Genomic DNA, 23,667 nt, shown 5'->3' with positions numbered 1-23,667 from the left:
GCTAGGACCAGCGTAGATCTTCCCTCCAGAAGGCTGCCTCCCCCAGTCCTCCCCAGCTCCAGGCAAAGTCCAGCCCTAACATCTAATTAGAAGTCCGAATGTAGGCTGGAAAAATGGGCAAATAAAACACGAACTGGGCCATAATAGGCTGTCATGGTGGCAGAGGCACTCAAAACAGAGGAGAGAAAGACTAGAACATCTGCAGGCAAAGCCTCAGAGAACAATGCAACTTGGACACATTTAAGGAGTTTCCTAGAAGGTGTGAAGTCAAAGTTTTTAAAAAGTTTAAAATATTTTTCTAAATGAAAGACCATTAAATAAGGACAAAAGAGGGGAAGGATGGATGACAAGGAACAAGGGGAAATGGATAAATTCTGAATGGATGGTGCGAATTGAGGGTAATCGTGGAGGGACAGTGGAATCAAGGGAAGGATGAGAGGCCGACAGGAATCCGGGGAGGGTGCAGTGCCAGTGAGGGCCTCATTGAGGTCAGTTAACATGAATCTGTAGGACTGCCCCCCCACCTCCCTCATTCCTGGCCCCAAAGCTTATCTCTGAACCAATTTGTTTCTCCTCTCCTGGCCTGCCTGGTCCTGGTGCTGGTCTTAGCCAGGCTTCAAAACAAAGGAGGCAGACCCCCAAGAACTTTCCAGCCTGGCCCTGACCTGGAGTCCCCCAGATGCCAGGGACCCAGCTGGCATAGTGTTGCCACTTTCATGTCAGTGACTCATTAAACCATGGGTTGGGACAGATCTAGTCCACCGGCCCAGGAAACCCAATAACCAGATAGGAATGTGTAGGAAATTCCTGTGAGCCCCACGCCCACCCCTGGGATCCCTCTGCCAAATTAGGGGCCAGGCCTTTGTCTGTCTTGGGCACCGAAGGGCGACATCTAGCGGTGGGCGACAGCCATGGCTGCCCAGAGCTTCAGGCTGCTGGGAGGCTCATTGTTCCTCATCCCTCCTTCCAGGAGTTAGAGGTCGTCTCATCTCCATGGGACAGCTTTGATCACGAGCTGCTTCCCTACCAGGGGATCCTGCCCCTCAGCTCTTGTGCTGTGCCCCCTAGGTGCCGTTGGCAAGGAAGGCCTGCCCCAGGCCCCAGCATCTTTGCCTTCCCCAGTCTTCCCCAGCTCTCGGCACTTCCCACATCCCAGGACTCTGAGGATCCCCGAGGTGTAGTCTGGAGCATGACCTCCCAGCATGGGGGACATATTGGGAAACGATCCTTTGTAAGGGGCAGACACAGGAGGAAGGAAACCCGTGTGGGCCCCCCCACAGTTAAAGGAAGGTGAACTTGAAACCTAGCAAGAAAGAACTAGGAGACTCCCAAGCAGGGACAGAAAGGAGCCCCCTCGGGTGATTGTGTCCAGCAGATTTGGAGGCTCCCTTAGCCAATACTAACACTCAGCAGAACCCGGGGGGGGGGGGGGGTTGGAGAGGGAAGGAGATGGCACAGTCCAGCAAGTCCTGAGTTCAAATTCAGCTCCAGACTCTGTGGCTGGGATTGAGTCACTGGTCATGATAGGGGAGGCTCAGTGAGTTAGTATTTGTGGGGTACTCAGCCAGCATCCCCACCCGAAGGAGGCAGGGGACAGCTACTCATCTCTGCATCTCTGCTGTTAGTAAAATGTGTCCCCAGAAAGCTGGGCCAAATCTGAGGGGCTGACGTGGGCATCAGTGACCCCACCACCCCCTTGTGACTGACTCTCCCTCTCCACCTGCCTTCAGTGAGGAGCCCCCCGTGGACCTGCCTGGGAAGGTGTACCAGCTAGAGGTGATGCTGAGGCAGCTGCACAACGACCTTCAGAAGGTGAGCATGATGGGCACCGGGGGCTGGGATCTGGGTTCAAGTCTCACATCTCACTTCTACTCTTCCTTTCCTGTATGACCTTGGGCAGGCACCTTGCCCTCTCTGGCCCTAGATCCAGAATCCTGGGCTTCTCCTCAATCCCCCTTCCGTGAAGCTTTGCAGATGACCAGCCCATCCCTTCACAGGTCCCGTCTGCCCAGTCCCTCACAGCCTTTGTTCTCTGCAGGAGAAACAAGACAAGGTAGTCCTGCAAACAGAGGTGGCCACCCTGAGGCAGAACAACCAGCGGCTGCAGGAGGAGTCGCAGGCGGCCAACGAGCAGCTGCGAAGGTTTGCCGAGATCTTCTCTAACACAGTGGAGAAAAAGGAACCTTGAAGGCGGGGACTGCCGAGACCTCCCTCTTCCCTAGCCCATCCCCTGCCCATCTCCTCCCTCGGGCTGGTACTGTATAGGCTGACCAGTGCCAGGGGGCACTCCCCTGCTGACCCAGGTGCTGAGAGAACAGCCACCCCTGGTGAAGTCACAGTTGTTGAAGGAGCCCCCTCTCACATCGCCCGCCCCCATGTCCCCTGGCATAGGTGCTGCTCACTGTCTCTTCCCCTCAGGTGGCACAGGGGGTTCTTGGAGTCACCTGGGCTTGAGGGCATGAAGAGGCTTCCCCACCCAGAGACCCTTGGGGCAGTCAGTCTCCCCACACTAGTGATCAGTCTTCCTCACCATCATGAAACCTTGAACCCCCTAGCCAAGCCCGTGAGCTATGGCGTTCCAATGCAATATAGAAACCCTTTGGACCAACTGGAAGGATGGGGGAGACCAGGGGCTACACCCTCCCCCTTCTCCCCCCCCCCATTGAGTTTCCGACAAAACCTCGGAGCACTTTTTTCCAAGCTAAAAGTACTTTCTAGTAAACCCAAGATGGAGAAATCCCAATGTTCAGAGTGTAAATGTTCTTGAGAAAGAACTAGAGAAAGAGAGAAACACTATATTTGTATAAATAGTACAGTTTGTAATCTTTTTTTCTACGCGGCTTGTCTAGCCGGCACAGGCAGCCTGCTTGACTCGGTGGTCCTGGAGCCAAAGGGTGGTGTCGAGGCTGCCAACAGGTTCACCCCCTTCTTCCCCTGCCCCCAGGGCCTGCTCAGCACTGACACCAAACTACTGAATGCGGACTGTGGCCAAGGGCCGGGGTCTCTGAGCTCTCTGGGGAGGCTGCAGGTGGCCTTCCTCCCCCACCCTCACCCCAAGCCCCACTTGCTTTATTTTCCTGACCAAGGAGTTTATACCACCTCATCTCTTCTCCTGCTGAGGAGGGGCCAGGGTGGGAGGGTTAGAAAGGCTTTTTCTTTCCTCATTTTCCCTTTGAAAGCCACCAAGCCTCGTCGGGCTCTGGTTGAGGACACACAGTATGGAGCAAGTGCCCCCCAGGACAGCCCCCCGCTGCCTGCAGCTTCTCTAAGGCAATAAGGAATGATGGGCCAAGCGGCAGGCCTGCCCACCCGGCCCGGCAGCTATATGTGGTACTATGCTGGAAGCTTAGGAAAAGAGCAGCTGTTTTTTTTTTCTTTAAAAAAAATATAAATATAATATATATTTATTTTTTCATGCAAAGCCACCACAGAACAATTCACTAATAATTCTCTGTGGATCTATTTCCAGCCTCGTGCTGAGAACACAATCTACAAGTTTCCCATAGATATCCCCCCCCATGCTTTCCCAATTTAGGCCTTGCCCTGAGATACTCCAGACCCATGGACCAATCCATTGACGTAGCCCCACTGCCCCAGACCCCTGAGGCTGCAAGAGGACAGCAGAGCAAGGGGGTGACCAGACTGAGGAGCACTGGGGGCTCCCCATGTCTTCCATGGCCCATGCTGGGATCTTGAGTCTTGGGCTGTGGCTATAACTGGTTTGTTTCTCCAAAGAATCCTCTGGTCCTCTTCTAGAAGAGACGGGTGGACTTGAAAGCAGATCCCGGGTCTCCTCTTCCTACCCTAACACGACCATAGGCCACGGAACCCAAAAGCATCCCCCGGCCCCAACATTTGTCTCTCACACATCTCCTTTAGGGGAGCATCTCTCTGGTGCCAAAAGGTTTCAACAGTCCAGGGAAGGGGAAGGGATCTAAACTACACCTTTCTCCAATGTCATCAGGCCCCTTCAGTTTCAAACCAGCTGAGTCCTGATTGAATGAGGGACAGCAAAGGGATTCATAAATCCAGCCTGCCCTTGCCCTGCCAGATGGCCAACAGGGAGGCCCTAGCAAGTGGGAGCCGAAGCTGCCCTTGGCCCTCCCGTTCCTGGTCCAGTGGCCTTACTGCACTGTCCTCCTGACCCTTCTCCTGAGGGGTCTCCCCAGCAGCCCCCCCATATCTAGGAATCATGCAGATCATCCTGGGGCGTGATTGTATACATTGACTATGTGTAAACTACGGCTGTTGCCGATCTTTTTGTTATCATTTTGTAAGAATCTATACAGATAAAAATCTATTTAATTTTGCCCCAACATTTTCCTGATAATTGACAGCAGCACCTTTTCCTATGTTGACTATTTTTTTTATTTTTTATTTGGGGGGTGGGGGTGGGTACATTCTTTTTTTGTCATTGTTATTTCCGCCCCCCCCAGTCTTGAGATTAGGGGTCTTGTTGCTGGAAGTTTCAGAGGAAATAAATGTTTCATAGAAATTGCTTGTTCGTACTGTCTGGATGATTGGATTATGAACAGAGAGAGAGAGGAGATTGATAAATTCACCTCTGGTACCATCTGCTCTGCCACCCTGGACCCCCTTTGTAGGAGAGAACAGTCACATGTTGGCTCAGGCCCCCAGAAGAAGAGAGGGAGCCCCCCCCCACGCGAGCTCTACAAGCAGACGCTGACTCCAGTTGAGGCTCTGACCAGAGTTGGACGAGACGACCCTTTACAATGAAGTCTGATGGTATTGCTCCAGCCTACTGCCACTTTTCCAGTACTGGCCCTCCAAAGAAGTACCCTTTACTATGGGTAGGTTTGGGCCTGGGGACCCAGCTGCCTAACCACCACCACCACCCCTACATTGGCAAGTTCTGGGTGTTATTCTGTGGGTTTCTGCTCCATTGCTAGCCAGCAGACCCTATCCTGCCCTCAGGATCTCCAGACCATTGTTGGGGGGCAAATGAAGAGCATTGGGATGACCACTGTCCTGGGTCAGGGCAAGTCATTTCCCTGCTGATGAACTGGAATCCATCCCCAGCTTAATTGCCAGCCACCACAGCCCCCCCCCCCCCAGCCAAGGTCCCAGGTTGTTCTGCCAGTCCTGGACAAATGCTTAACCACAAGAAGCCAGGCCTCAGCTTGATCCCCAATTTCATCCAACTTCTGCTAGCAGGCCCCTAACCAAGTCTCTCCCAACCCAATTGATCCCTAAGCCACCCACAAGCAGAGGATTCATGTTGACCATCCCAACATGCAAATGATTCCAGTGCTACTGCCAAGAACCCAGGCCACAGCAGCAAGTGTTAAGGGAAGTCTTCTACGGAAGTTTTGAACCCCAGGCTCTGTCAGTGTTGACCCAAGTTCAAAGATGACCATGATCTCTTTTCTGATCCCATCCAAAGGCCAAAGTGGATCTTCCAAAGTACCTCCCCAATAGGAATCTTTCAACCAGAAAATTATTCCAAACTGAGCCTCTGGAAATAATGTCTTAAAGAGGCAAACCTGGAAGGAATTTGGAGCCTCCCTGAGTCAATACCACACATTATACAAAGGGGGAAACTGAGACTCCAAGAGGGAAAGAGACTGGGACAAGAACACATCCAGTGAATCTAGGGTTGCAGCACCCAGGCCACAGTAGCAGCTTTACTCATTCCCGCAGACATCCTGTGAATCTGCATTTGGGGAGGGGTAGCTTCTGCTCTTCCCCCCCACCCAGAAGTCTAATTCCAATCATATTTGGTAGGAGGGGAGAAAGCATAAAGGACAAGAGGCAAGTGACTGGTTCCTGCCCCTTACTTGAGAGGATGCATCATCCCCCATCATCTCCCATACACACCCCGGCTTGGTTTCAGTCCGTATCATTCTGCTCAACCTCATCTCTCCATCTGCTTCTCTTGGACACCTTCTCAGTTCTGACTTTTGACTTTGCCAAACTTTCTGGGGGTCTCCTTCCATGTGGGGCCCCCCCTTTCAGTACTGCCCTCCAGATTGTTCTATCCATGTCCCCTGACCTCTGGGATTCTCCATCTTGCCCTATGTCATTTTGCCAATCTCTCTCTTCCTAGGTCATTGAGTTGTGCTGGGCCTCTCCCAATCTGGCTCTTCTCCCCTCCCCCTTCTCTCTCTCTCTCTCTCTCTCTCTCTCTCTCTCTCTCTCTCTCTCTCTCTCTCTCTCTCTCTCCCTTTGCCATTAGCCTTGGCTTCTGCTTGGGGGTGAAGGTGAAGACTGAACTGTTGCCTAACATACCCTGATCAGGACTCTTCCCTAACTGGCAGTGGGGGGCACAGTGTGGAGGTAGAACGTTGACTGGGGGAACCTCCAGGACTCGAGTGAATTGGAGTGCTTACCGCTCTCCCTATCACCATCACTCCCCCCCAACAATCCCTTCTCCCACTTCCCACCCTCTGTCTCTGTCTCTTGCTGCAGCAGCTGCCCGTTGCCAAGGCGACCACAGCTGGTTGGGTGTGTGTGAGGTGGGGGGGGTGCTGCAGTCTCTTCACCCCATCCCCCCTTCCCTTTCCTTCCCTTCTCTTCCCAGCAAGGCAGGAGCGGGTGGGGGATGGAGTCAGGGCGGGAGATGGGGAGCAGCAGGGAAAGAAATGAGGATTGGAGGAAGATGGGGAGACAAGGAAAGACAGGGAGGGGGAGGGGAGAGGCAAAGGAAATGGGAAAGAGGGGGGGTGATGGGGAGAGAGAGACGGAGAAAGAAGGGAAGGGTATGGATGGTGATGAATACTAGGGAGAAATGGGGCATTGGAGAGACATGAGAGACTTGGGGAGGTGACAAGAGACTGGAGGAAAGGGAGGAGGGGATGATAGGGCCTGGGGGGAGAGAAAAACCAAAGTGGGGGAAATGGGGTGTTGGGGAGGGAGAGGGGGAGGCATGCTAGCCTGGAGGGAGACTGGAGGCGTTGGGGAATGAGACTGGGGGGAAAATGAAAGAGATGGGGGGCAAGATGAGTCAAGGAAGAGAAACAGACAAAAGCTGGCCCAGGGCCCTAGCCTCCTCCCTCCCTCCTGCCTTCCCCCCACCCCGACAGGGCGCCGACAGAAGGAGGCAGTGGCCAGGGCACAGCAGGGCCAGGCCCAATTTAATACACAGAACAGGGTGATCCACAGTAGAGGCAGGCAAGGGGGCAGACAAGCTGTACAGGGAGCTGGGGGGATGGGGCCATGGTGCCAGGAAGCCAGGGCCAGCCCATGGCGCCCTGGCCCCCCAGGACCCCCCTCTCTCCCTGGCCTTGCCCACTTGCCCAGGAACCCCAGCGTCTTTTGGATACCCCAACAATTAAACACACACGACCACAAGAAACAGCTGCCCCCCTCGCCAACTGCCCTCAAGATGGGCATCAGGGTTCAGGGGACCCCCTTGCCAAGGGGCCTGGTCCTTGCCTGGCGAGGGGAAGGGAATGGGGAGAAAAAAACCAGTCCGGGTGCAAACTCTGTGCTTCTCATTCTGGCGAGCTCTGGAGCCCGCCTTGCCCGGCCCCTGCCCACAGTTTGCAGTGGGTATGGGGGGAGCGGGCACAAGGAGGGGGCAAGGGGAACAGGACTTTTAAAAACCATGGTTCACATCATGCAACGCCCACGGCGGGCACCGCGGGAAGGGGCAGGGAGCAGGCTGAAAGGGGCAAGCATGGTGCCTGCCTACCCCAGAGCATGAGGTGGGAAACAGTGCCTGCTGCAGAGGTGGGTCCCCAGGGTGGGACCAGGCCAATGGGCCTCCCCAAAGAATTAGGGGAGAGGGGCCTGAGCAGAAAGTTGGCACAGGCCAAAGCCCAGTGGGAAACTCTGGGGGAGGGGTGCCCACCATCCAGGCCCACCAAGGTGTATAGGTCTCTCTCTGAATATATTACTTTGTCTTTTTTTTTTTAACTTTTTGTCTTTTTCTCTAGAAAAAGGCTCCATCCATGCCCCTACCACTCCCTAGCCGGTGCCCGCCCCCTAGTGCCCGCCCAGAGGCGGGTTATGGCTTTGAGGAGAGCAGCATCCCCAGCACCCAGCACCCAGGAGTGGAGGCAGGGCTAGCTTCCCCCACCCAGTGGGGAGGGAAGCTGGAGCTGGCACGTACTCCCCTCTGTGGGGGAAGGGAACCTGGCCCTTTTGGGGGCCCCATCCCTGGGGGGTGGGGCTCAGAGTCAGGGAAAGGGGATGGGCAGGTAAGGGAAGGGGCAAGTGAGGGCCAGGCCTAGGTAAGGGTGATGTAGGCTGATGCCTTTTCCTTCAGGTGCCGGAGACACAGGTGACAGCTCCAGCTTCCTGTGGGGAGGCCAAAGGTGCATTTGGTAAGGTAAAGACAAAAGGTCCCTGGCATCCAGACCCCCCCCCGGGGCAGGCCTGCCAGGGACCCTCTCTCCACCATCCCCTGTGATCACATCCCCAGCTCACCTTCTGGGGGCTCAGCCATAGGGGGACTCAGGCAGTACATGTGGTAACCACGGTCACAGTCATCACAGAATAGCAACTGGTCCTGGAGGGTAAGACCCATGCGGCTGGCACCCGGCGAAATGGGCACCCGGGAGGGGGGGTGCCGGAGGCCCTGGGGGCGGGGGAGGGGGAGGGAGGCTCAGGCGGGGTGGAAAGAGCCCAGGGCTCTAGTCCTCCTGACTCAGTGTGGGACCTCAGACAAGCCCTACCCATCCTCTCTCTGGGCCTCAGCTTCCCCCTCTGTTCAGGGATTCCTGTGGCTCTCTCCATCCCGCCAGGGAGGGGGCTCGGGTGCAGAAGGTGCCAGGACATGGGGCTGAGGGGCTGCCAGGCAGGGGCAGGCACTCACATCATTCTCTGAGGTGCCACACAAGCTACAGGACTTGCATTCGATGCACTGCCAGCGGTATGTCCTCACAGCTGCAGTCATGTTCACCGTGAATTGTAAACAGGATGGGTGACCTGGAGGGAGTGGCGTCCAGAGCCGCTCAGCCTCCCAGATTTACAAAGGCCCAGGCCCTGGGAGCTGGGAGGCACTTAGAAGACTGCGATTTCCAAGGAGGAACCCCCTCCCCCTACAACCTCCTCCACTGGAGTCCTTTGTCCTTGGATACCTCCAGAGATGGTGAGCTCATTTCCTTGCCTGGAGGCTTATTGGAATTGTTCCTTACATGAAGCCAATTCAGTCTGCCTTTATCGTGCATCATGCCTCGATTCTAGTTCTGGCATCTGTAGTCACACAGAACGTTTCTGTTCCTTCTTAGGAAAAGGTATGGTGGAGTCAAGGGTCCTGGGTTCAAATCTCTACCTCTGATCTTAAATCTCTAGTCTCAGTCTCTTCATCTATGGTATAAATAGATGAAATCAGAAGGTGCCTGAGGTTCCATCCACAGGGATCAATAATCCTCTGGGTTTGAGTCACTTAGTAGCTAAATAACCACTTTCCCTGCCTGGGCCTCAGTTTCCTCATCTGTAAAATAACAGTCATCCTTGATATCTTCTGAGCCCCCTTCCAGGTTATGATTCTGTGATTCCTCATCACAATTTTGCCTCCCTATGTTTGAGGATAGGGATTAAAGAGTGTTCCTTTCCTCCTTGCCCCTGCTAAGTCTCCTCAAGGCAAGATGGTAGAGTCACCTCCCTGCACTTAATCACAAGACCTGGGTTTGAATCCTGACTCTACCCCCCCATAGGGGTTGCTTGGTAACCTTGGGCAAGTTACTTTGGTTTCCTCATTTGTAGGATGAGGGGGGTCAGCATCTTAAAAACTCCTTCCAGTTCTAAAGTGCTACAATTCTCTTTTATCGACAGAAATAACAAACATGAAGGGTAGAGATTTAGAGCTGAGAGGGTCCCTAGATACCAACTAGAGACAGGTTATTCAGAGGATAGAACACTGGACAGCCTTGGCATCAGGAAGACCTGCATTCAAATCCAGCCTCAAGAAATTTACTGACTGTGTGACCCTGGGCAAGTCACTTCACCTCTGCTGGCCTCAATTTCCTCATCTATAAAATACAACCTCCCAGAGTTGTAGTGAAAATCAAATGAGAGAACTTGGCACATAAATTTGATTCCCTTCCACCTCCTTAATCTAATCTAAGTGCCTCATTTCATAAATGGGGGAAACTGAGGCTTGCCCAATATCACGGAAGTTAGTGAGCAGCAGAAACAGGATTCAAACCTGGATCCTCTGAAGTGGGTGCTCTTTCCAAGGCACTAACCCTAACCCCAAAAGCAGTTGGATGTCTCATTTCCCACGGTTTCCCCATCGGTATTGGCAAATGACTTGAACAGCCAGTGAGTCAGCATGTGGGATGAGGAGTATGGGAGTGGGGAGAAGCACCATCACTCTAAGGGGTGCCCAGGTAGTTTTTGAGAATAGAGAGATCCATGCCACCGGGTCTCTGAGGAAGAGAGACACTCAAGAGAATGGATGGTGTGCGTATGGTCTGCATCTCCCCACACGTGTAAATGGTGCCTTCCCCGTCGGAGTGGCACCCCCTTTCAGGGACAGGGTTGTTTCCATTTTGATTTCCTATTCCAATGCAGTGTCTGGCAAATAAGTATTTCTTAAATGCTTAACAACTGATGGATTTGGAGGCAGTGGGTGAGTTCTGGCTGCTACTTACTAGCTCTGTGACCTGGGCTAGGGTTCATTCTAGGGGTGGGCTTCATTTCCTTCTCTGGAAGATGAGGAAGCCCCAACACATAATGTCTGAGGTTCCTTTCTGCTTTCAATCCTATGATCCTTATGGGTAATGCTGATCCAAGATACCCCAGGAGCTCCACCTCTCTTCTCTTAAACGACTCAGACCCCAAGTCACACCATACATGCTTTCTGGGACTTCCCCCACCCCAGTCTGGATCCTCCATGGTGGGAGTTACCCGATCGGCCACAGTCAGCACAGGAAATGAGGTCCTCAGGACACCCCGTCTTTTTGGAACCGCCCAGACAGAAGTCACAGTAGCCATTAGGGATAACTGTGCCATCTGGAGCCTTCTTAGCTGTAAAAAAAAAAACAGGAAGCCTTGGGAGGAACAAGGAGTGCCAACAGTACCCAACTAGGTGCCCCCAACCTTCACCCTGCCTCTCTCACCTGCTGCTCCCTCCCTGCCAAAGTCTTTGTCTGCCTCTCCCTCTCCTTCTGTCTCTTGGTGCCTGCCTTTCTCCAGCTCTGTCTCTTTCTCTGACATACTATATCTGACTATCTATCTGTGTCTGTCTCTATCCCTGTAGCTCTCTCTTTGCCTCTTGGTCTCTATCTTTGTCACTCTGTCTGTCTCCCTTGTTTCTCTCTCTGTCTCCATCTCTTTGTCTCTCTGTTACCATGTCTGTATTACCCTGTGTCTCTGTCTCTATCTCTGTCTCTGTGTTACCTTGTGTCTCTGTATCTCTGTCTATCTCTCTGCCTCTCTCTCTCTTCTCTCTCTGACTCGGTCTCTGTTTCTGCCCGTGTCTGTCTCTGTCTCTCCATCTCAATTTCTATCTGTCCCTATGTCTCTTTTTTCTCTGCTTTGTCTTTCTCTCAGTCTCTGTTTCTCTCTGTCCCTGTGACTCTGTCTGTCTCTCAGGATATGTCTCCATCTCAGGCTCTCTTTCTGATTGTCTCTATGTCTCTCTTTCTCTGCCCTGGTTCTGTCCGTTTCTGTGGCTCTGTCTGTCTCTCCATCTCTGCTCTATCCCTGTCCCTGTGTCTGTCTCCCCATCTCTGTTTCTGTGTCCCTATGTCTGCCTCTGTCTGTCCGTCTCTATTTCTGTCACCCTGTGTCCATCTCTGTGTGTGTTTCTCTCCCTCCAACCCTCTCTGTCTCTGGCCTTTGTCTCAGTCTCCCTGACACTGTCTCTATGTTTCTGCCCTGTGTCTATCTCTGTTCCTCTCTCTCAGTCTCCCTCTGACTTCTCTCTCTCCAGCCAAAGCAGAGGGTGATGGGGAGAGGGGGCAATGAGGAGGGGGGTTACCTGTGTGCTTTCTTTGGGCTTCAGGAATCCAAGCAAGTTCTTTGTAAAACTCTGGGGAGGCAGAGAGAGGGCTTGGCACCAGACACTGGCACCCTCCATGCCCTCTTCCCCTGGGATGACTGGAGTACTTGGAAAGGCTACCCTTTTCTGGACAGGGCTCTGTTGGGGCCACCCACAGATAACCCCCCCCAGGCCAGGCGCAGAAAGACACACAAAGACAGAGGTACAAGGAAGGGGGAACCCCACCAATCTAAGCAGAGAGGAGGCCCTTCCTGGGCATCCCCAGTTATCTGCAGGGAGGGGCTGGAATTCAGACTGCCCACTGGGCTCAGCAGGCTTAAAGCCCAAGACTTCCCCAGGTGCCCCCAGGCCCAAGAGGAGGGAGGGAAGGAGGCTGAAGTGGAGTGCGTGTGGGGAAATCATCCATCACCCCCCATTGTCATCTCCCCACCCCCTCCCTGATCTCTAATTGAAGCAATAAATCAGACCCAGAAATCTTACGCCCGGGCCAGGGAGAGGGCTGGTTGCCATGGAAACCCCAAGGATGGTGATGGCGACCATGACGATGTGCCAGGCTCCCAAACTTGGGGAGGGTTGTGCCGAGGCACCTGGCCCAGTCCAGCCCAGCCCCCTGGTCTTCTCCTGATGCCCCCCAGGCCCTGACCCCCTGGCTCACGCTTGTGGTTGTTTTTCCGGTGGAAGGGCAGGGCGTGCCGTTCTGCGTTCTCCTCGCCCTCCTCTTCTGCCAGGTGGGTGTGGGTGTAGTGGTAGCTCAGACCTGGGCGGTTCTTATAACGTTTCCCGCAGACTGGGGGTGGGGGATGGGGAAGGGAGGGGGCTGATCAGACCTGTCCCCACCACCCCTCTCCTGCCTGCTCCAGGCTCAGTCATTCCCCCGCCATTGTACTCTAGCCTTAGACCCTCCAGGGGACTTGATTCAGCTTTGCCCTGAAGTTGAAAGGTCTATCAATCCTGGCCTCAAACCTTCCCACTCCAGCAGGGTACCCCCTGCCCCCCATAGCGTACAGGAAGGAGGCCCCACCCCTCTAACAAAGCAAAGAGATGCCCCTTTCCATAGACCATCAGACCTAGCCCATCTCCCCTCCCCCAGGGCTCATATCTGTCCCCTGCCAGTAGGCCTCAGCCCCAAATGGGGGAGGCTCTGGGGGCCCCTCTCCTCCTCCTCCCCACACCTCAAAGGGACTCACTATCGCAGACATACGGCTTGTCCCTGTCCTCCAGGGAGGTAGTGTCTTGGCGTTTCCGAAGCCCCCCAATGCCGTACGCCTAGAAAAAGAACAAGGAATCTTGGGAGGGGCTAGGGAAGAGGGAGGGAGGAAGAAACTGGAGGGACTGAGGCCTGGATTGGGAAGACACGGAGAGTTCAAAGAAGAAATCTTAGCCATCGAGACGGACAGGAGTACTAAGGGGGCTGCAGAACCCAAGTGTGGGAGTGAGAAGAAGCTAGACGGAGGAACCAGATGAGGTACTAGGAAGGCAAAAGTCTTGGGAGATATTAAGGAGAAAGGGAGAAGGTCTTGGGTTTGAGCCTTAGCTTTGTCACTTAATGACTTTCTGACTATAGGCAAGTCATTTGACCTCTCGGCCTCAGTTTCCTGAACTGTCAATTGTTGGATTCAAACTAGACGGTCTCTGGGGTCCCCTCCAGCTCTGCTCTGCCAGCCTGAGGAAGATGAGCCAGGAGAAGATGGCAGGCCAAGCAGGCCTGAGGTCCAGGGTGGCAAGAGTCAAGACCAGTGAAACTCTAGGGCGGAAAGAGGAGCCGTTGGGACAGAGGTGGGTTCCCCAGGCAGAGAATCTGGTGACTTGGTCAGCTCAGGAAAAACCCTAGAGAAGAGCCCGACCCCAGGAGAAGCTGGACTTGAGCCTTGAAGGGACTGAAGCTGGGGGGAGGGGCAGAGCCTCAGCTACCTTGCCCTTGGCTTTGTTCTTGCGGCGAGGAATGTCATCTTCCAGGTCTTCTACCTCAAGTTCATGGGGAAATTCTAACATCTGCTGCTTCTGGGAAGGAGGAAACAGGTTGTCAGGGCAGAGGTGCTTGGCATGGCTTTGGGACAGGACAGGAATCCGGGATGGGGCAAGGGCAACCTCCAGGCTGATGACTCTCTCCTGGGCCTAAGCAGGAGGGGTGGGAGGCAGGAAAAGAGCTCTGTTATAGGTGAGGGTGAGAGTTGGGGTAGAGAATGCTCTGGAAGGTTGGAGCAACCAAAGGAAGAAAACCGTGACAAGCCCAGAACTCCCCAAGGGAATCAAGAGTGGGGAATCTCATCTGGACTCCAGAGGACTGGGAAGGGCAGAGAGGAGGGGGCCGTGACCTGAACAAAGAAAAGGAGTCTCATTAGGCGTGCAGGAACCCTTGAGACTGAAAGGGTGGGGAGGGGCTAGGGATGCTGATTCCCTACAGGTGTTGGGAGTCATGGGAGTCTCTGGAGCAGGAGAGGAACATGAGATGGCATTCCCAAATGTCATTTTAGGAAGATGATCAGGGTAACCTGCATCATATGGGCTGCAGGAAGAAATGGAGATCTCCCAAAACAAGACTGAAGGAGGTTTTGGGAGGACATCTGCCTTTTAAGGGGAGGCTCTCGAAAGGGGCAGGGGGAGTCCCCAACCCCACCCCACCTGACAGTCCATGATAGTTTCTTCTTCCTTCAGTTCTATCTTCTTTTCTCCTGTCTCTGCACACAGTAGGGCCTCCAGGACTGGCCCTTCAGGAAGACCCCCCTCCTTCTTCAAGGGTGTTTCACAGTCTGGGGGAAGGGTGGGAAACAGGGAGGGTCAAAGAAAGGTTGTTTGCCAGGGAACCCCTTCTCTCTCTGTCTCTGTCTCTCTCCCTCTCCCCCCTCCCCTCTCTCGTCTCCCTCTCTCCTCCTTTTCTTTTCCCCTTCCCTCTCTCTTCTTCATTCCTCCTCTCCCCCCTTATACATAGACACACACACACACACACACACACACACACACACACACACACACACACTTTCTGGACAACATGGCCTAGATCCTGACCTGAGACACTAGAGCTCCTTAAAAGATGTTCAGATAGATGCTCAGATGTTCCCACTAGGACACCCTTAGGGACAGGTCCTCAGAAACACCCTGGGCCCTCAGTTCTGAGTTCTCACACACTCAGGTGCCATCAGTTACACCCAGACACCATCACAGGCTTGCCTTTGCACAGAGCACAATGTATTTACAGAATACTTCCTGAGTATGTAGATTTTTGCCCTGATAGGCTACCACACAACCACACGGACACAATGACATACAGCCACAGAATTCTACAGATACAAGATCACACAGACACACAACCACAAACACAGAATCGCAGACATTCAGCCACCCAAACAACCCCACTCAAACACAGAATCACAAACAACCACATGGACACAGTACCACATACAGACACAGAATCACACAGTACAAGATCACACAGACACACAACCACACACAGAAACATGAAAACACAACCATAGATACACAAACACACAGACATCCAACCATTCACAGAATCACAAAAGCACACAACTATAGATACTCAACTACACAGACATAACCATTCAGACACAATAAACACACACAAGCACATACAATTTTATTCAGACACAATCATACACAGACACACAACCACACAGTCGCCCAACTACACACAGATACACAACCATACACAGACATATCAAACATAGACACAACCACTCACAAAATCACAAAAGCACACAACCATAGATACACAACCACACATATAACCATTCAGACACAATAAACACACAGACACACAAGCACATACAATTTTATCCAGACACAATCATACACACATACACAACCACACAGTCACCCAACCACACAGACAAACATATCAAGCACAGACATAACCTCACGCAACCACACACAGAAACATGAAAACAAAAACTATAGATACACAACCACACAGACATATAACCATTCAGACACAATAAACACACACACAAGCACATACAATTTTATCCAGACACAATCATACACAGACACACAAGCACACAGTCACTCAACCACAAACAGACACACAATCATCCACAGACATATCAAACACACACAACCACATAGACACTTTCAGAATAGCTATCATCAAACTCTTTCAGGTGTTTTGCTTAACACACATTAGCTCATTGAAGTCTCAAAATAACCTTGTGGGGTGAGTGCTATTCTTATCAGCATTTTACAGCTGAGGAAATGGACTCAGAGAGCTTGACTTGCCTAAGATCTCACCACAATTATCTGAGGCAGGATTTGAATCCAGGTCTCCCTGATTCCAACACTATTGAATCCCCGATTCTTAGTTACGGTCAGATAACGTGACCACGAAGCTATAACTAAGGCCAGGGGATTTGTGGTCCAATCCTGCCTTATCTATTTTCTATCTGTGACGGGCAGCTCTCCTCTGATGTCTCGGCTAGCTCTGAGGACCGTGATGCCCTCCCCCCCTCCAGACTCAATACCACCAACATAGGGCCCTGGGGGCCGCCCACGTTCAGACATAGGCTCAGGTGCTCACGCTGGGCCACGCTCACACTGGGGGCAGGGGCTGGACTGGGGGCCCCCCACGGACCGATCTTGTACTCGCAGGGCCGCAGCCTGGGGTCCTCCAAGATATTGAGTCTCCGTTTCTTCCTCCAGCAGCGGGCCGGGTAAGTGTAGATCTGTCCAGGGGCCAGACCTGGACAGGAGAGGGGGCCAGAGTGGGAAGGCTATTGAAGTATCTGCCTCCCCCCTTTCCCTTTCTCCTCTTCTCCTGCTCCCCCTCCCCGGCCGGCCGGCCCGCCCCCCACCCCGGGCCCTCCCTCACCGGGCCCGCGGTGGGTCTTCTCCATCCAGATGTAACAGTTGTTCTGGGCCACCCCGGTCTGCGAGTCGAGGAAGGGCAGGCGCATGCTCCGCTCGGCGCACAGGCGCGCGTTGTAGCTGCGGCAATGCTCGATGGCCTCCCGGTAGAAATCCTCGCCCAGGCTGCGGGGGGCGGGGGGACAGGGGGAGGGGAAGGCAAAGCACCCAGGGTCAGACGAGCAGATACCTCCGGGCCTGGGCCTGGGGACGGGACGGGGAAGCCTGGAGCCCGGGACGTCGGGGGGGACCCGTAGCACCAGAATCTGGGGTGAACCTCTAGGAACATCCCGGGGACGTCGAGGGGCATCGGAACACCGGAGTCTGGGGCGAACCTCCGGGAGCATCCCGAGACGTCGAGGGCCACTGGAACACCAGAGTTTAAGAAGAACCTCTGGGAGCGCCAGGGGACTTCGAGGGGCACCGAAACACCAGAATCTGAGGCGAACCGAAGGAAGCGTCCCGGGACGTCGAGGGGCACCGAAACACCAGAATCTGAGGGGAGTCTCAGCGCCCCGGAATACTTGGATCAGGCGCGAACGTTCGCTTGGACCCGGTTGGGTAGGGTTTCGGGAAGGTGCTGGGATAGTATGGGCCGGTCACTGGAGGGTCTGGGACTCAATGCAGTTTGGAAGGAAACTCCAATAGAGACGAGTCGAAAATGTCTGGAGAGAGCCAGTGGGGGGTGGGGGGGAGAGACACCGAAAAGGAGGAGGTGCTAGACAGTCGAGCTGTCTGGGAGACTGCAACAGAGCAGAGGCTCGGGCCTAGAACCTTTGCACTGCGCTGGGGTGCCAGGTCGGGGCGGGGGGGCGTGTGGTGGCCTTGAAACTTTGGGGACTTGCTAGCGTATTTGGATGGGGGTAAAAAAATGGGGGGAAGCTCCGGGGTGGGATCCCGACTGAGCGGACATTCAGTGGGCGGAGAGAGGGGCAGAGTCTGCCCTCCCCTTCCCAAGCTCAGCCAGCTGGCCCTCTCTCCCCCGCGGGTGGGCGCTAGGTGGTGCCCACGCCCGCAGGCATCCCCGGCCGTGCGAATGGCCCCGGGTGGGGATGGGGGGGCGAGCTCTAACACTGTCCCTACCCTCCCTTTAACTTTCCCACAGAGCCCCCCCCCACCATACACGCATACGTACACGACGTAGACTGCCCCTACTCTCCGTCAGGGTGCACCCACAGTTCCGCTCCTCCCCCTCCCCCCCCGGTACCAAGAAACGGAAGGGATTTTGGAGATCGGAGCCGATCCCATTGTTTCACCTACACGAGCCCCAAAACGGGTCGAGGCGTTACGGAATTCCCCCCAGACCCCCAAAGAAGCCGGTTCCTCCCTCGCCCGCGGAGCTGAGGCGGGCAGCGGAGGAATTCGCATCCCCATTTGACAGATGAGGCCGCCGAGGCTCCCCGAACGACAAGCGCCCCAGAGGCCTGGTGCACAGTAGTGGGGCGGCAGGCGTTTGTGGTGGCTGTGGACTCCCCGGATTAGCACAAGGCCACGTGAAGAGGCGCAGAACACCGAACCACAGCCCATCGGGAGGAGGGCGCCGCAGTTACAGGAGGCACAATCACAGCCCCCTCCTCCCCAACACACACACACACACACACACACACACACACACACACACACACACACACACACACACACACACACACACACACACACACACACACACACACACACACACACACACACACACACACACACACACACGCACACACACACACACACACAGATACACACAGACACGCACACTCACACACAAATACACACACACACACACAGACACAATCCCACTCCCAGACGCACGCTCTGCCACCCCCGCCCGGCGGGATGCTTCGGGGCGGAGGCGCCGGGCTCACCGCCGGACTGGGCTGGGGTGGGCCGTGGCCATCTTGCACCCGGGCCGACCCTGGCCCCGGCCACCTCAGAGCTCCGGGGTCTGCGGCGCCCTGGCCCCGGCCGCCACTCCATTCATTCTCGGGGTGGGGGTGGGGGCGGGGACATCAACCAACGGGGTGGGGGGACTCCCCGGGGCATGCTGGGAAATGTAGTGCGGGGGCGGCGGGGCGGAAGGTGGAGGAGGGGGTCGGGGCTGTCACCAGAGGCCAAATCTAGGTCTGGCCCCGGGAGAGGGGGGCCCCGGCAACTCGTGGGGGATGGGACAGGTGAAAATCCGGAGACAGACCCTTATCTTGGAAATAAGCCTGGGTGAACCCCAGAGACCTTTATGACTCCCGGGCTCCGACTGCCACACACACGCGCGCGCACACACACACAGACACACACACACACACACCTCACAGTGACACAACACGCAACCAGACATACAACACAATTCTGTCGGCCCGCTAGACGGCACACCTGGACAAAGCTGCACAACAGACATACACGTCGGGGGACCTAGAGACAACGGTGGGGCGCGCGCACGTGAAGACCTCCGGATTCACATGCCCAGACCCCCCCCCCCCAGTCATGGGCACACACACGAGCTTACAAACAGCCCGGCCGCGCACAGACCCGCAGAGCGCGCACTCGGGCCACACGTGCTGGCGCGCTCACGGTGCCCCCCACCTTCGGTCGCCCCCCGCCCCCCCGCCAGCCTCCTGCTCTCCCAGAGGCTGAGCTAGAAAAGCCGGGGACCAGAGACTTCCAGGCAGCCCAGCCACCCCCAACGCTCTGGCTGCTTGCCGCCAGTCTCGAGCGGCCTAGCTCTGACCCTCGCACCCCTGCAAGCCCAAGGTCAAGGCCAAGCGCACGGGGTGGGCCGGGGAAGGGGGTCGTCCCGGGGCCCCTTTGTGCGCCTCCGCGTCCCCGAGAACCCACGGGCACGCGCTACTCCCCGGCCTCCTCCCCCTCACCGGGCACGCGCCTGTCACTCCTGGGGGAGGAGCCTGTGGAGCCAGGGAAGGGGCGCCCCCGCCCCGTTATACTGGAGGGTCCACGGTGGGGGAGGGAACCCAGGCGGTTCCGGCTCCCAGTTCCCCTCCTCAGACTTGCAGACTGGCAGGGTAGCGAGTCCCAGAAACCGTGCCCTGGGCTGAGGGTGGTGATGAAGCGCCCCCCACCCCACCCCCAGCAGATCCACTTCCCTTCCCGCCCCCAACCCGGACTCAGGGATCTGCAAATTCCTGCACTGAGGGTGGCGACAATAGAGGCGGCCTGGAAGGTGGAGGGGGGGGCGGGTTCGGCTGCCAACCGTGCCCATCCCCCCGCCCCCCTCAATTCTCCCCCCGCTCCCGTCTAGCCCAAGGCTTGGGGGAGGGGGCGGCGGAGGGCGCCCAGGTGTCAGTGGCACCCATCCGTCTTCAGGCGGGGAAGTGGGGCAGACCCCAGACTCCAGAGCTCCCGTGCCTGCTCTGCCCGCCGTGCCCAGCCCGTGCCCGGTGGGAAGAGGGAGGGAGGGAAGCTGAGATGGAGGGGAGACTCACGACTTGAGGGGGTTCTGGATGGCGGTGGCCATGGCCCGCTCCCCGCCCCCGGCGCCGCAGCCGCTCGGCCCTCGGGACCCGGCTCCGGCCCCCCGGGGCCCCGCGCTCCGCTGGCCGTGCCCGACCCCCGCCGCCGCCGCCGCCGCCGCCGCCGCCGCCGCCGCTGCCGCCGCCGCCGCCGCCTCCTCCTCCAGCTCCTGCTCGGCCGCCCAGCGCGCTACAATTTCATTCATTCTTCGGCTGCGGTGAGGGGAGGGGCGGGGCCGGGGGGCGGGGCCGCGGCCAAGGAGGAGGGGGAGGGGATCCGAGCCTGAAGGGGGGCGCGGGGGAGGGGGGAAAGGGTGGGTTGGGTCTGCCAATCCCCGCACCTCCCGGGGGACGTTGGGAGATGGAGTCCTCCCCAGGACCCGGGTGGGGAGGGGGCCAACCTGGGAGAACTCCAAATCCCGGCTGCCCTGCGGGTTGCCCACTCCCCCAGGGCGCCGATTGGGCAGCCGAGGTACCGGGCGGGGAGTGCCGAAGGAGGCCGGAGCATCCTTGCCTTGGAGCTCTCTGTCAGACTCAACGTCCCCCTTCCGGCCAAGTCAGGCCAGAAGAGGGAAGGTGTGGGGATCCCGAACCCCCAAATCCACCCCCCCCAGGAAACCCAGCTGTCGAGGCATCCCTCTTCTGAGCTGTCACGCACACCCTTGTCCCCCAGGACCTCCTGGCTAAGACTTCCTCCCAACAGGTCAGTAGCCCAGGGCCAGGACGGAGACTAGTGAGGGAACCCCTTTCTCTGGGATTCAAGCCAGTGGAGGAGAAGGGAGCGAAGAGCTGTGAGTTCTAAGGCAGAAGCCCTGCTTTGGAATTCCAACTCGGTCGTTTGGTCTCGGTGTGACCCTGGACCCGAGACTTCTCCTCTTCCTATTCATCAGTTCCCCCATCTGTAAAGAAAAGGGGCTTGAGTATCTGGCTCACTCCTGATCTGCTCGGGGAGAGGAGACACCCCTCGTTCCCTCCCACCCCGCTCGCTTAGGGAACACTTCAGAACCCGGGACTCAACTGTGGGGCCCGCAGGAAAGGGAAGGTGGAGGTCCCTAGGTGGAAAGTGGAAATATACCCTGGGCCTGCCTCCAAGCCGAGTTTCCTCAACCTTTCTCAGACTTCCTGGCTGGTGACAAAATAGACAGCCGGCAGGGGGCGGCCCTGGGAGCTGTCCTCAGTCCTGAATCGTCCGGAGCCAGGGGAGAATCCCATAACCCGGAGCTCGGAAAGGGTACTTAAGGATAACCTGGTTCAAAGTTCCCCCCGCTGCCCAGTCCTCTCATTAGTCAGGGGAAATCGAGGCTCAGAGAAGGGAAGATCCGTGGCACGGATAAGTAATTGAACTAAGAGTTGAACTGCAAAGTCCAAATCCTGGACTCTTTTCAGTCCATCCCGAATCCTTTGCCAAAAGCAAGTCTGGAGTCCCCAGAAGGGATTAGGGAAGGAAAGAGGAGATTAACTCCCTCACAGTGGCTTTTAAATTGAGTTTAGTTGGAAATCTGACTCTATGGAGCCCGATTCTCTCACTGGATTGATGAGCAAACTGAAATCCGCAGAGGTCTTAGACCAAAGTCACCTGTTGAAGTAGTTCTCCTGAAACATAAACCCATGTGCCTGGGAGTCTTTGTATGTCCATCTCCCCACCCTATAAAAGGAATTTACTCTGGATTCCCAGACGATTTGTTCAATACCCTCCCCTCTAAGAAAGCCCCTAGGACTTAATGATGATGAACTGCATGTATTCCTGCATGGAAAGATAACACTGATAATACTCATATGAACCTTCTCATTTAATAGAGCAGCTAGAAGGAGCTTTTATAGATGAGACACAGGAGAAAGCTGAATTTGTAGATATAATATATTATAAAAATGGAGTCAGTGGCTGAAAGTGAAATGTCCTGGGAGTAAGAGAAAGGAGAGGTGGAATAGGATAAGGCATTTCATATAAAAGATATTTCATCTAAAAAGACACTAAAAAATATTTCATGTAGCTTTTGCAATGGTATGGAAGGGGGGAAGGCAAGGGGAAATGAAGGAACCTTCATTCTCATCGAAAATGGCTCAGAGAGGAAACAGCATACACAGTCAGTAGGGTAGAGAGGTATCTAGAAGAAAATGGATTTGGATCAGTGTAGACCATGGAAACACTCTGAAGACTGACGAATTGCCTTCTGTGGGGGGGGGGAAGTAAGATTGGGGGGGGAATCGTAAAACTCAAAACAAATAAAATTTTAAGAAGAAAATGGAAAGGAGGACGGGGGTAGGGAGAGGGAATGCGGGTGATAGAGGGGAGGGTAGATCATAGGAGCGGATATTCAGACATAACACATTTTCTTTTTTACTTTTTGCACGGTGCTGGGATTGGGTGGTCTGTCTGGGACCATCGGGCCCAGTGGTTGCTGGGTCTCCAGGGTGGGATGTGGGCTTGGGGCTTCTTGGTTCGTGCTCTAAGCCACTAGGCTGCCCCACAGTACATTTTTGAAGAGGGACAGAGTGAAAGGAGAGAGAAAATATAATAGATGGCAGTGGGGAGGAATGGATGGGGGGAATTGCAGTCAGCCACTGTGGAAAAATATAGAAGTAACTTCTGACGGACTTATGATAAAGAATGCAATCCACCCAAGACAGAGCTGATGGTATCACAACACAGATTGAAACACATTTTTTTTCTTTCTTTTCCATTATTTCTCATGAGGTTTTATATTTTTGTGCGGAAGGGGGGTGGGGAACAAATAAACTGCAAGTTAAAAAGAAAAAAGAAAAGAAAGCCCCTAGGCCTACTCCAAAGCTCAGGGGTCTCCCCTTCCAAAAGAATCACAGAATTTTGGAGTTTCCATACTGATTCTGAATCATTCCTGAGCAAGTCACTCCTCCAAATTACTAATAAGTAGTCATCCAGCTTTTGAAGACAAAGTTCAAGGCTTTCCTCTTTATTACTTATTATTAATAGACTGTGTGGTCTTAGGTATGCCATTGTCTCCCTCAAAGCAGAGGAAATCCATTTAGTCACCTTGAAGCCACTCATTCCACTTTGGGTCAGCTCTCATAGTTGGGAAGTTTTTCTGACCCTCAAAACTCAATTTGGGGGTGGCTAGGTGGCGCACCCGCCTTGGAGTCAGAAGTACCTGGGTTCAAATCCGGTCTCAGACACTTAATAATTGCCTAGCTGTGTGGCCTTGGGCAAGCCACTTAACCCTGTTTGCCTTGCAAAAACCTAAAAAAACCCCTCAATTTGACTCTTTGCAAGTTCTGCCCACTACTCCAAGCTCTGTCCTCTAGGGTCAAGCAGAACAAAACCTTTATGTCACTAATTTCTCCTATTCTCTTGAGATCTTAAGGGAGTCTGTGGAAGTTAAGGACACCAGAACAGGAGGATTCCCCTCCTATCATGGATGAATACCACACACACACACACACACACACACACACACACATAGAAACACAATT

The 23,667-nt window shown here is 54.9% G+C and overlaps 2 protein-coding genes across 11 annotated transcripts in view; one reads left to right on the top strand and one right to left on the bottom strand.

Moving 5' to 3' along the window:
• Positions 1 to 4,495, top strand: part of SIPA1L3 (signal induced proliferation associated 1 like 3) — a 160,362-nt gene extending 155,867 nt beyond the window's left edge. For all 7 annotated transcript variants that reach the window (XM_074219057.1, XM_074219058.1, XM_074219056.1 and 4 more), the window contains exons 21-22: positions 1,731 to 1,812; positions 2,039 to 4,495. In XM_074219057.1, coding sequence (XP_074075158.1) covers positions 1,731 to 1,812; positions 2,039 to 2,188 — 232 coding nt within the window. In that variant the 3' untranslated portion in view covers positions 2,189 to 4,495. The remainder of the gene's footprint in view (positions 1 to 1,730; positions 1,813 to 2,038) is intronic.
• A 2,579-nt stretch (positions 4,496 to 7,074) lies between these two features.
• Positions 7,075 to 16,822, bottom strand: DPF1 (double PHD fingers 1). Of its 4 annotated transcripts, none has more exons than XM_074219050.1 (11): positions 16,734 to 16,822; positions 16,443 to 16,604; positions 14,537 to 14,664; positions 13,826 to 13,915; positions 13,102 to 13,180; positions 12,570 to 12,701; positions 11,894 to 11,944; positions 10,819 to 10,938; positions 8,780 to 8,892; positions 8,392 to 8,542; positions 7,075 to 8,262 (listed from the first exon to the last, which is right to left on the bottom strand). In XM_074219050.1, exons 1-11 carry the CDS (start codon positions 16,816 to 16,818, stop codon positions 8,192 to 8,194), a joined length of 1,182 nt encoding a protein of 393 aa, XP_074075151.1. In that variant the 5' UTR covers positions 16,819 to 16,822; the 3' UTR covers positions 7,075 to 8,191. The 4 variants fall into 4 exon arrangements, with proteins under 4 accessions (XP_074075151.1, XP_074075154.1, XP_074075152.1 ...); XM_074219053.1 differs by having other exon boundaries at positions 8,392 to 8,473; XM_074219051.1 differs by having other exon boundaries at positions 16,497 to 16,604.
• Between the last annotated feature and the right edge of the window lie 6,845 nt (positions 16,823 to 23,667).

Source organism: Macrotis lagotis, chromosome 1, assembly GCF_037893015.1.
Source record: "Macrotis lagotis isolate mMagLag1 chromosome 1, bilby.v1.9.chrom.fasta, whole genome shotgun sequence".
Taxonomy (NCBI): domain Eukaryota; kingdom Metazoa; phylum Chordata; class Mammalia; order Peramelemorphia; family Peramelidae; genus Macrotis; species Macrotis lagotis.
Note: the sequence above shows the minus strand (reverse complement) of the source record. Positions and strands in the feature narration are given on the sequence as shown.

Coding starts and splice junctions, on each gene's coding strand:
- DPF1 (XM_074219050.1), bottom strand. CDS start 16,818: ATGCGCCTGCCCTTCCTCGACTCGCAGACCGGGGTGGCCCAGAACAAC. Junction 10,939..11,893: donor AGCCCAAAGAAAGCACACAG/GTAACCCCCCTC, acceptor TTTTTTTTACAG/CTAAGAAGGCTCCAGATGGC. Junction 8,263..8,391: donor TATGGCTGAGCCCCCAGAAG/GTGAGCTGGGGA, acceptor GCCTCCCCACAG/GAAGCTGGAGCTGTCACCTG.